The following is a 13,230-nucleotide window of genomic DNA, read 5'->3' on the forward strand; positions in this document are numbered from 1 at the left end:
TTTTAAAAACCACGGATGGTACACTTTAAACGATGAATTACATGTTGTGTGAACTATATGTCAGTAAATCTCATTGGAAATACAGGTTCTTGTTTTTCGTGGATTTCTGAATCCATTCAAACCTTCATATTTACTCTTGTGAAACAAAGTAGTCACAGGTAGAAGTCACAGGTAGGAACCTTTGAACCCATATAATCTTTAACTGAGTCCCTTTCTAGTTTGTTTTGTGAGTTCTTACATCAATGTTTGAAGCTGTTTTACAATAAAGATTATTTCCATCTGCATGAACATGGTCACTGAGGTACTCAGCAGTGGGATTCATAACTGTCTTGCATGTTCTTTCAGGGATATGAGTCATCCTCTGAATACAGGTAACTTGTTGTTCTTTGACTAATAGTTCATCATGCCCTTATTTGAAGATATTTCCAGCATAAAATCTTACTAACATAATATAGGAAGCCTAAACAATGAATTCCCAAATGTCTTTTAATGTGCTTTGAAAATTAGAATGTTTATTTCCATAAAAAATAATGTTGTAAATGATCATTATTATTATTTTAAGTAGCAGGTAGGTTCAGGCCAGTTCATAAAAGTCTATTAAATCCATAATGAATGCCTACAATTAAAAAGCTATAGAAATAATAGTTTTAGAATACCAGTAATTAAATAAAGCAGGAAAATAAGCTCTGTCTCCAAGGGATTTCTTAACCTTTTTTTGCACAAAACATCTCATTATAGATATTCGTTACACACTATGGAGCCTGTTTTCAAAAGAATGTTCTGAATTTTTTATACACTTTTAAGGCATTCACAAACATCTTTGTTTAGCCATGACCTGGGAAAAGTGTGTTTATTAGTCTGCTTGGACTGCCTTATCAAAATACCAGAGACTGGGTAGCTTAAACAACACAAATTTATTTTCTTACAGTTCTGGACACTAGAAGTCCAAGGTCAAAGTGCTGTCAGGGTTGGTTTCTGATGAGGTTCCTGTTCCTGGCTTGCAGTGTCCATCTCACTGTGTCCTCACATGGTCTGTTCTCTTTGCACAAATAAAGAGATATCTGATATCTCTTCTTAAAGAAACAGTCTTATCAGATTAGGTCCCCACCCTTGTGACTTCCTTTAACCTTAATTATCCCCTTCAAGGCCATATCTCCAAATATAGTCACATTGGGCATTTGGGCTTCAACATACTAATTTTGAGTGGCACATTTCAGTCTGTAACAGTGTACTTTCTCTACACCTTATTTGACCAGGTAGAAATGACTATTAAAATCACTTAAAAAAAAAATTGAGATTGGGAGACTTCCCTGGTGGTCCAATGGTTATGAATCCACCTGCCAGTGCAGGGGACATGGATTTAACCCCTAGTCTGGGAAGCTCTCGCATGCCATGAGGCAGCTAAAACCATGTACCACCACTGCTGAGCCTGCGCCCTAGAGCCCACACATCCTGGAGCCCATGCTCTGCAGTAAGAGAAGCCACCGTAGTGAGAAGCCCACACACCAGAACAAAGAGTAGCCCCCCACTCACCACTAGAGAAAGCCCACAGGCAGCAATGAAGGCCCAGGGCAGCCATAAATAAATAATATTTTCAAAAAATTAGATTAGGCAGAATCAGAGCTTAAGACCTAAATACTCTAAAGTAATTTAGACCAAAAAAAGTGCCTCCACAACATGAAAATCTGGAAAGAAAGTCTGGGGAGATTATTAAGATCTCAAAAATTTCTGGTTATTGAAGTCACAAACTCCCAAAAAGGAATGAATGGTAGAAAAAACAGGAAATTAAGTGATTCCTCAATGACTTGACTAATTAAGAACATGTTCCCAAGATAAAAAGGATATTTAATAACCAAAAGTAAAAGCATTATTAGTAATATAGAGAAAACACAGATTGAGTTCAGCAAAAATACCTAGGACAACAAAGCAGCCTTTTAAACATTTCTTTGTAGAATAAAGAATAACAGAATATAAGTCTGTTACTTTGACAGATGGTGTAATACTGGTGATGTTTATGTCCCCTCTGTCAAATATACTACTCTTCACACTGAAAGGGTAAGAGTAATTGTATGTGAGAGTCTTCTTGAAGGACACAGGTACAAAGATTATAGGAGTTCATCCAGAGACTCTAAATGACTTAATGAGTTCTGACTCAGGTGGTAAAATACTTACAGGGAATGAGAGAAGGAAAGAAAGATCTGATGATTGGAAAACAGAACTGCAGTTCTGATTTTCCAAAATGGGGTAAGAAGGATGAGAGTTCCCCAAACCAGCAGTTACTGATAATGGCTTTAGGGAAGATCATAGAAAATATAAGAATACCTGGGAAAAGAAATCTACAAGCCATATGAATTTGGTTAGAACAGTGTTACCAGAACCTTATTTTCTTTACAGATTGGTAGTAGAAATGTCAGAGGCAAGTGTTATTCACTTCTACAAGGGCATAACAAATTCTCCTATACCCTTTGCACAATTTAGAAAAATTGCATCTGGGTACGAGAACAACATCTAATACAATAATCATCCTAACTAGAAACAACTACTTCTTTTAAATTCTCATGGTTGGCTTTTTGCATCCTTTATGAATAACACACACAAAAAACGAATTTGAAAAGGAATGAAGATAGTTTAAGAGACTTATGGACAGCATCAAGCAGACTGATATATACATTATTAAATTGTGAAAAGAGAAAGAGAATCTTAAAAGCAGCAAGACAAAACTTGTTACATGCAAGCAAATCCTCATAAGACTATTAGCAGAAACTTTGCAGGCCAAAAGGGAGTAGCATGCTATATTCAGAGTGCTGAAAGAAAGAAAAAAAAAAGCAACTGCCAACCACGAATAGTTTACCTTGCAAAGTTGTTCTTCAGAATTAAAGGAGGGATAAAGAGTTTTCTAGAGAAACAAAAGCTGAAGGACTTCACCACTCTACCACCTCACAAGAAATGTTAAAAGGAACTTCTCCAAGTTGAAATGAAAGGATGCTAATTAGGAACAAGAAAAGATAATAGTATAAATCTCACTGGTAAAGGTAAATATATAGTTAAATTCAGAATACTCAAATGTTGTATTGGTGATTAGTAAATCACTTATAACTCCAGTATGAAGGTTTAAAAGCAAAAGTATTAAAAGTAACTGTGACTAAAATAATTTATCATGAATACTCAGGGTGAATAGATACAAATTGTGACATCAAAAATATAAAATGGGGAAGTAAAAATGTAGAGCTTTGATATGCATTGAAAGTTAACGGCTTAAAATAGACTGTTATAAGATAGGTAAGTCTCAAAAGAACCACAAAGCAAAAACCTATGGTAGCTACACAAAAGAAAACTTATCAGACCACCACGGAAGATCATCAGATCACAAAGAAGAAAGTAAGAGAAGAAAAAAGGAACAAAGAAATTATTGAAAAAACTAGAAAACAGTTATCAAAATGGTATTAGTAAGTCCACTTTGGATTTCTTTCTCTTTTTGTTGGTTAGAACTACCTATTGTCTCATGTCTGAACTTTTGTAATTTTCTTTCCAACTTTTTCAGAGATGGGACAGCAGGCAATATAAAACTGTGATCTCTGAGAAATAAAGATCTCTGGGAAACAAAAAGAGTTCTTGTATTGCATTAGCTTTCTACCTGGAGAAAGCTGGTCCATTATCCATTGCTTCATCAGGACCAGCAGCAGGAGTTCTGTGTTTGAGGTTTTAAAAATCTGTCTTTGTTGCTATTAAAAATTGTATCTTATCTATCTTCTGACTGGCTGTTGCTTGTTTCTATAAAGATGTTTTATTTTTGTATGCTTATTTTATATCTTCCTACTTTACTAATTTATCATATTTTTTTATAATTTTGCTCTTGACCTTCTTGGGTTTTTCAAGTACATATACAATCATATCAGATACAGATAGATGTCATTTTACCTCTTCTTTCCCAGTCCTTATGCCTGTAATTGTCTTTTTTTGTGTAATTGCACTGGGTTAATATGGCTAATATTGTGGGTACTCCTATCTTCCATTCCCATTTTTAGTAGAAAAGCCTCCAAAGCTTCCTACCTGAGTAAGAAGCTTGCTAATTTTATTTTGGTTTTATATTGTTTGCTTCTGTTTCATATATTTTAAATTATTTTCTCAGTAGATAATCAACTCTGGTGGCAAAGACTATGCCTTTTACTTACATATCATCAACCTACTGTTCATTCGTTTATTTGATTAGATTTGGACCAAGTATCTCCTATTGTGTGTTGGGTTCTGTGCTAGTCACTGGGTTATAAAACAGAACAAACCCAGCTATGTCCCAGCACCCACCCACCTTCCCCCACCTAGATTAAGGTCACACGTTAGACACTGCACAGATAATACAATGTGATAAGTTTTCAGAAAGTGACAGTACTATGCTGCTGCTGCTAAGTCGCTTCAGTCGTGTCTGACTGTGCAACCCCATAGACGCCAGCTCCCCTGTCCCTGGGATTCTCCAGGCAAGAACACTGGAGTGGGTTGCCATTTCCTTCTCCAGTGCATGAAAGGGAAAAGTGAAAGTGAAGTTGCTCAGTTGTGTCTGGCTCTTCGAGACCCCATGGAATGCAGCCTACCAGGCTCCTCCGTCCATGGGATTTTCCAGGCAACAGTACTGGAGTGGGGTGCCATTGCCTTCTCCGGACAGTACTATGGGAGCCTGTTAACAGAATGACCTAACCTAGTATGAGGGAATCAGGAGCTACCTTCCTAAAAAAATAATATGTTAAAGTCCAAAGGCAAAAGACACAACTGACTCTTTTCTAAGTGAAATCTAATATTTCTGGAAAGAAGAGATAGAGTGGAAAAGTGAATCATAAGAGAGGAAACTTTTGGAGTAGTTGGGAAGGCTCATACTTTGGAGAGTTTGGTAAGCCCTATTTACAATTTTGAAATTTTTCTTTAGGTAGAATAGAAATGATGTTTGCTTTGGATGTATACATATATATGTATGTACATATTTTCATGTTTGATACTTCTTCTCACTGCACAGTGAAAACAAGATTGTAGGATGCTGATCATATAAGTGACTTGTAACTGCTACTCATAAACTTTTAAACCAGTGATCTTCCATACAAATTGGAGTAGTTGTGGCAGGTGGGTTTTAATTCTGAAAGTTAAGAAATTAAGTACTGTTTCTTTTGCAAGTAGGTATATTCACGTCCACATTCTTTTTGTTTTTTAAGTAAGGAGCACAAACTTTTTAATGACTTTGAATTTGAATTTTTAATCCATCCAATTACTTGCTATAAGCTGGTTTTCTTGCCTTAAAGTGAAGTGCTTTTTTTAAGGATAAGTTGAGGGAAGCCTTGTGAGGTCCTTAAGGTGTGTCTGGCATGTATCTATCACATCTTAGCAGTATTTATTAGCTATTTTTTTAAAGAACTTTAGTTCTTAAAAGAATAAGAATAAACAGGAAGAAAGATACAAAGCAACAAGGATGGAGAGACCATAAATTAAGACATTCTCTAAATGATAATATTCTGTTTATGCAGGTGAGTAAATCTTAGGAGAAATTGTGTAATTAAGGTTCATGAATAAAATAAATAGTAAAACTAAGGTTTGATTCCACAGAGTCTGATTCCAGAGCTCAAATTCATCACCCTGTGGTCTTTTTTCCTAAAACAGTACGTGTCTCTTTTAGAAGATTCTCTCTCGTATTGCAGACATTACAGAACCATATTTTACCTTGGTAAGAAGAATTATAAGTGGGACCAATTGTCTTTGGAATTTGGTCAATCAGATCAGATCAGTCGCTCAGTCATGTCAGACTCTTTATGACCCCATGAATCGCAGCACGCCAGGCCTCCCTGTCCATCACCAACTCCCGGAGTTCACTCAGACTCATGTCCATCGAGTCAATGATGCCATCCAGCCATCTCATCCTCTGTCGTCCCCTTCTCCTCTTGCCCCCAATCCTTCCCAGCATCAGAGTCTTTTCCAGTGAGTCAACTCTTCTCATGAGGTGGCCAAAGTACTGGAGTTTCAGCTTCAGCATCATTCCTTCCAAAGAAATCCCAGGGCTGATCTCCTTCAGAATGAACTGGTTGGATCTTCTTGCACTCCAAGGGACTCTCAACAGTCTTCTCCAACACCACAGTTCAAAAGTATCAATTCTTCGGCGCTCAGCCTTCTTCACAGTCCACCTCTCACATCCATACATGACCACAGGAAAAACCACAGCCTTGACTAGACGAACCTTTGTTGGCAAAGTAATGTCTCTGCTTTTGAATATGCTATCTAGGTTGGTCATAACTTTCTTTCCAAGGAGTAAGCGTCTTTTAATTTCATGGCTGCAGTCACCATCTGTAGTGATTTTGGAGCCCAGAAAAATAAAGTCTGACACTGTTTCCACTGTTTCCCCATCTATTTCCCATGAAGTGATGGGACCGGATGCCATGATCTTCGTTTTCTAAATGTTGAACTTTAAGCCAACTTTTTCACTCTCCACTTTCACTTTCATCAAAGTGAAAGGCTTTTTAGTTCCTCTTCACTTTCTGCCATATGGGTGATGTCATCTACATATCTGAGGTTATTGATATTTCTCCCAGCAATCTTGATTCCAGCTTGTGTTTCTTCCAGTCCAGCGTTTCTCATGATGTACTCGGCATATAAGTTAAATAAGCAGGGTGACAGTATACAGCCTTGACGAACTCCTTTTCCTATTTGGAACCAGTCTGTTGTTCCATGTCCAGTTCTAACTGTTGCTTCCTGACCTGCATACAAATTTCTCAAGAGGCAGATCGGGTGGTCTGGTATTCCCATCTCTTTCAGAATTTTCCACAGTTTATTGTGATCCACACAGTCAAAGGCTTTTGCATAGTCAATAAAGCAGAAATAGATGCCTTTCTGGAACTCTCTTGCTTTTTCCATGATCCAGCGGATGTTGGCAATTTGATGTCTGGTTCCTCTGCCTTTTCTAATACCAGCTTGAATATCAGGAAGTTCACGGTTCACATAGGAATGAAAAAAAATTAAGTCTTAAAAATTATTTCCTTAAGTGATGATAAAACTTTTTCTTGTTTTCTAGAAGTTCTAGCTAATTAGCTGGTCCACTAACTAATAATTAGTCAGTTGCTAGGTGGCCCAGTAATAAAGAATCCACCTGCCAATGCAGGAGGTGCAAGAGACACCAGTTCAATCGGTGGGTCAGGAATAGCCCCTGGAGGAGGAAATGGCAACCCACTCCAGTATTCTCTGGAAAATTCCATGGACAGAGGAGCCTGGCGGGCTACAGTCCATGGGATCGCACAGAGTTGGACATGACAGAGCATGTGCACACATACGTATACAATGTATGGCTATAGAAGTAATGGTTTACCAGACTGTGTATTATTGCAGTATATAGCAACTTTAAAGGGTGACTTACGTGAGAATATCTTGCATGGTCGCACTGTAGTTGCAATGAGGAGGTAGTGTGTGTACGACCTCAAATGTATGGGGTTTTCTTGTCTTGGGTATTGGGGGCTGGGCATTAGGGGAAATATAATGAACTTTGTACTAACAAAGCAATTTGGGGCAGTGCTCTCAGCTTATAAGGTGTGTTTTGTAAGTGGCATTTTTGTAAAAATGGCAAGTATACCTCAATTAAGCAGCCCACTTATTTCATGTGATCCTTAGAGTAGGAAATATCTAGTATAATGTAATCCTCAAAAAAGGGCTAGTTATTTGATGTTACCAGAAATTATAATCTTTTTTTAGCTTTTAAATAGGATTATTTTTAAATTAGAGTAAATTTATGGGAAGTTGGTAGTATCATGTTTTATGACTTAAAAGTATTGTTATGTTGGTTTTGAAAATCAATAATACTTCTGAAATTATAATATTTCATACAATATTTATAAGATTTGTTTATTTAGAATGATGGGAAATGAACTATATGTATTCTCTTCTATTTTTTTGATAATATTAATAAGTTTTTTTAAAAGGAATCTGTGCCTGTTGTAGTAAATTCGGTCAATGCTGAAGTATACAAAGCAGGTCTTCCTCTTTAATTTCAGTTTGTGTATACCCTTAGACACACACACATATATATGTATATGTGTATATATATATACACACACATGCATTCATGTATCTTATGCTTATATAAACATATGCATTAACTATATAAAAATTAAAATTAGATCATATTCTAATGTTATTCTGAAGCATATTTAACTTAGTGGGTGTATCGTTTCATGAGAGTACCTGTAGAATTAGGCTTCCGTTGTAGCTCAGTTGGTAAAGAATCTGCCTGCAATGCAGGAAACCCAGGTTTGATTTCTGGTTTGGAAGATCCCCTGGAGAAGGAAATGGCAACCCGCTTCAATATTCTTGCCTGGAGAATCCCATGGACAGAGGAGCCTGGCAGGCTACTGTCCATGGAGTCCCAAGAGTTGGACATGACTTAGCGACTGAACCACCACCACATACAGAGTTAATTTGGTTTATTGAATATTTTATTGTAAGGCTGTTTTTAATTTGTTCATTTACATGCTAATGGGGGTATAGATTAAATTCTCTTTTTTTCTACTAAAAGAATTCTCCTAAACCCTGTAAGATAGGTATTATCTGCTCTGTTTTAAAGATGAAATTAAGACACAAAGAGGTTACGTAACTTGCCCTAAATTGCACAGCAAGTAAATATTGGAGCTGGTGTTAGAATCCTGGCAATCTAGTCCAGAACCCACAGTCTTGAATACTACATTGTTACTGTTTTCCTTCTGCTTGTCTTTATTCTGTTTACTGAATTAGAATAAAAATTTAATGTATAAAATATATCTAATATTAAGACTCTCCTGAGGATAATTTAATATTCTACCTTAAGGGTATTTGAATCTTAGGGTCATAGATTACACAGCTTTAATTTGGAGTTGTAGCTACTTTAGAAGTAGAAGGTTTAAACCCTACTTCTCAAATATTAATGTGCATTCAAATCACTGGAGCAGGGGAATGATCTTGTTAAAATGTAAATTCTCATTCAGTAATCTGGGGTAGGGCCTGAGACTCTGCCTTTCTAATAATAAGTTCCCTGTAATGCCAGTATTGCTGATCTTCTTATACATAGCAAAGATTTAGGCAATTTATACTGACCTTTAGCAAATGTAGTTAGTTGTTTATTGAATCTCTTTCTTATTTACTGTTTTGTTTATGCTACCAATTTTCATAAGTTGTACACATTAAAGAAATAATGTAGGAGCTTTCTAGTAGTTTCATTTCTGTGTCTGTATCATTTAATATTGCTGGGAAAAATGTGGCTTCTGTGGTACTAATGTTCAATACTTATATAAATAACTGATCCGATTTATTTGTGTACTAAATACAACTTACACACCTATGCCACCATTTCCACTGGATCATTTTTAATGGAGGGAAATATAATATCTCTTTTCATTTTGAAGGCTGTAGTTGAACTAAGAAGGTTGTTTTATCACTATTCTTCTTCAGTAATAAAAATATATTATACATAGCTATAAAAATGAATTTCTGTTCAGTGCTGTGTGTCTGGCACTGTTGTTGTTCATTTGCTAGATCACGTCTCACTCTTTGCAGCCCCGTGGAGTGTAGCATAACAGGCTTCTCTGTCCTCACTATCTCCTGGAGTTTGCTCAAGCTCACATCCGTTGAGTTGGTGATGCCATTTAACCATCTAATTATCTGCTCCCCCTTCTCTTTTTGCCTTCAGTCTTTCCCAGCATCAGGGTCTTTTCCATTGAGTCAGCTCTTTGCATCAAATGGCCAAAGTATTGGGCCTTTAGCATCAGTCCTTCCAGTGAATATTCAGGGTTGATTTCCTTTAGAATTGACTGGTTTGATCTCCTTGCAGTCCACGGGACTCTCAAGAGTCTTCTCCAACACCACAGTTCAAAAGCATCAATTCTTTGGTGCTCAGCCTTCTTCACAGTCCAACTCTCACATCCATACATGACCACAGGAAAAACCATAGCCTTGACTAGACGAACCTTTGTTGGCAAAGTAATGTCTCTGCTTTTGAATATGCTATCTAGGTTGGTCATAACTTTCCTTCCAAGGAGTAAGCATCTTTTAATTTCATAGCTGCAATCACCATCTGCCGTGATTTTGGAGCCCAAAAAAATAAAGTCTCTCACTGTTTCCCCGTCTATTTGCCATGAAGTGACCAGACCAGATGCCATGATCTTGGTTTTCTGAATGCTGAGTTCTAAGCCAACTTTTTCACTTTCCTCTTTCACGTTCATCAAGAGACTCTTTAGTTCTTCTTCACTTTCTGCCAAAAGGGTGGTGTCATCTGCATATCTGAGGTTATTGATATTTCTCCCAGCAGTCTTGATTCCAGCTTGTGCTGCCTCCAGCCCAGCATTTCTCATGATGTACTCTGCATATAAGTTAAATAAGCAGGGTGATAATATACAGCCTTGACGTACTCCTATTCCTATTTGGAGCCAGTCTGTTGTTCCATGTCCAGTTCGAACTGTTGCTTCCTGACCTGCATATAGGTTTCTCAAGAGGCAGGTCAGGTGGTCTGGTATTCCCATCTCTTTCAGAATTGTCCACAGTTTGTTGTGATCCACATAGTCAAAGGCTTTGGCATAGTCAGTAAAGCAGAAGTAGATGTTTTTCTGGAACTATCTTGCTTTTTCGATGATCCAGCGGTTGTTGGCAATTTGATCTCTGGTTCCTCTGCCTTTTCTAAAACTAGCTTGAATATCTGGAAGTTCACAGTTCACGTATTGTTGAAGCCTGGTTTGGAGAATTTTGAGCATAGCTTGTGCAGTAGTTTAAGCATTCTTTGGCATTGCCTTTCTTTGGGATTGGAATGAAAACTGACCTTTTCCAGTCCTGTGGCCATTGCTGAGTTTTCTAAATTTGCTGGCATATTGAGTTTAGCACTTTCACAGCATCATCTTCCAGGATTTGAAATAACTCAACTGGAATTCCATCACATCCACTAGCTTTGTTCGTAGTGATGCTTTCTAAGGCCCACTTGACTTCACATTCCAGGATGTCTGGCTCTAGGTGAGTGATCACAACATCGTGATTATCTGGGTCGTGAAGATCCCCCTTAGTGCCTTGGGGGATGCTAAGCAGTAATCAAGCAACCACAGAAATGTGGTGGTTTAAAAGATAAACTATTAATTATAATATTTGCTATTATCTTCATTCTTTGAACCCGCAAAGAGAATTCTGCTTTTGCCATTGAAGTTTCTCCCACCTAGCTTCTTCTGAATGTGCCCTGCATTAGGGAGAATGCTTTATCAGCTGGAAATTGACCTAATGCATAGACAAAGACAAAACTTTGGAACTAAACATGAGCAACTTGTACAAGAAAAGTAGAGGTAGATGGAAATCTTTCATAATACTGCTAAATTAAATTTTTAAGAATAATACCTGAGGGACACTGTTTACTCATTTAAAGTAGTAAATAGTTTCTACTTTAAAAGGAGTCTTTTTTAAACACTGTTTTTCTAGCTGACACTTGGTAACTAATTTCAGTTATTTGAATGCTTCCATGTGCCCACTTTGTGGTAGGAGGTATAGAAAATCAGGGGCTACCAATATAGGATAATATTATGTCTCTACTCTAAAGACGATTGATTGATTGAAGGTTGCTCAGTCTTGTCCAACTCTTTGTGACCCCATGGATTATACAGTCCATGGAATTCTCCAGGCCAGAATATTGGAGTGGGTACCCTTTTTCTTGTCCAGGGGATCTTCCCAACCCAGGGATAGAACCCAGGTCTCCTGCATTGCAGGCGGATTCTTTACCATTTGAGCCACAGGGGAAGCCCCTAAAGACAGAGTTGTTGATAAGAAAATGTTGACAGATTTAGAAGACAGTGCAATGCAAGACCTTTTTTTTTTTAGGTACCAACATGTGTGACTATAGCAATGAGCACATTGTGAACTGATTAAGCATGATTTTAGAGAAATGCTGTTCTAAAAACTTTATGATTGTCCCTTTTCTAGTAATAGTACTAAGTTCTCTTTTGACTGTTCACTTGATAGAAAATTCTTTCTTGTATTAATCACATCTATATATTTGGCCTTTACATTACACTACCTTGTTGTGATTTCCAAAACATTTTGTTGTTATTACTAAGATTATGATTTGGGGCTTTATAGTATTGTTTTGAAGATTATTATGAGACTTTAATTTAGTTTCTGAATATTATAAGTAGCTCTAAGTACCTGTTTTTCTGTTAGAGGGAGAATCTGAAAAATTTTTTTAAATTTTATCTTGGAAATTAGTTTATTCATTATGTTTAATTTTAGGAAATCGTGCTCTTGCAGAACATTCTGAAAATGTGCATATTTCAGGAGTGTCAACTGGTAAGTCATTTTTTGTAATGTTTAAATTTCATGCATGACTTATATGGTAAATATTGAAGGCCACCTGGTATCTTATGAAGTGATATTTGGCTATAAAAATTATTACTGCTTTTTGCAGCATGTAATAAGGAAAGAACTGGAACATGGAGAAATTCTCACAAGATAAAATTGATACTTGCATGCCTGTGGATTGATTATATTTTTCCAGACGGACTGCATAATTATTTTTCTGTACAAACATTGAACCAAGAGAAAAGTTAGCTCAAGTTGAATTTGTGTTTTCTTTCCATACAAAGTTATATGAAATGAAATTTATTAAAATGTAATTTTGAATGCTGTTCATAGCATCGGAGCCTTAGAAATTAGCATTTTTGCCTGATGTTTTAGATGAAATGCTACTATACATGAAACTGTAGTACTTGAATGCACAATTTATATGTTACTAAGAAGCACCCCAACAACATTTTTGCATCTATGAGATTCAGAAACTTGCTAAGGTAAATGCATTTTCCCCACTCATTTAAATGCTTTTATTAATTAATAATTACTTAAGGGCCCATAACTATTAAACTGTTCATTCTTAAATATACAAATGAACAATAAGGGCAAAGAACTATATTCAATATCTTCTAATAAACTAATAGAAAGTAATCTATCACCTAAAATTAACACAGCATTGTAAATCAACTGTAATTCAGTTAATTTTTTTTTTCATTCTTAGGTGAGTTCTACAACTTTGATACCATTTTTACCTTATCAAGTACAGTTACTTGGAAAGCAAAATCTTTGATTTTCACATAAACTGAAATAGAGTTTACTATTATTCCCTATATTCTTAATGAGTTTTGTGTAGTTAAAAAAATTGCACTTGGTGTGTTTGTCAGTGTACTTCTTGATTTCTTCATGTTTTCTTACAATTCTGTGGTTTTT

General features: G+C 36.5%; 1 protein-coding gene across 2 annotated transcripts in view; it reads left to right on the forward strand.

Moving 5' to 3' along the window:
- Positions 1 to 13,230, forward strand: part of LRP12 (LDL receptor related protein 12) — a 92,192-nt gene that overhangs the window by 27,254 nt on the left and 51,708 nt on the right. Inside the window, exon 2 of one of the 2 annotated variants that reach the window (NM_001192981.2) lies at positions 12,244 to 12,300. The exons of the other annotated variant lie outside the window; for it this stretch is intronic. Coding sequence (NP_001179910.1) covers positions 12,244 to 12,300 — 57 coding nt within the window. The remainder of the gene's footprint in view (positions 1 to 12,243; positions 12,301 to 13,230) is intronic. 2 annotated transcript variants of the gene reach the window in all.

The sequence above is a fragment of the Bos taurus genome, chromosome 14 (assembly GCF_002263795.3).
Source record: "Bos taurus isolate L1 Dominette 01449 registration number 42190680 breed Hereford chromosome 14, ARS-UCD2.0, whole genome shotgun sequence".
Taxonomy (NCBI): domain Eukaryota; kingdom Metazoa; phylum Chordata; class Mammalia; order Artiodactyla; family Bovidae; genus Bos; species Bos taurus.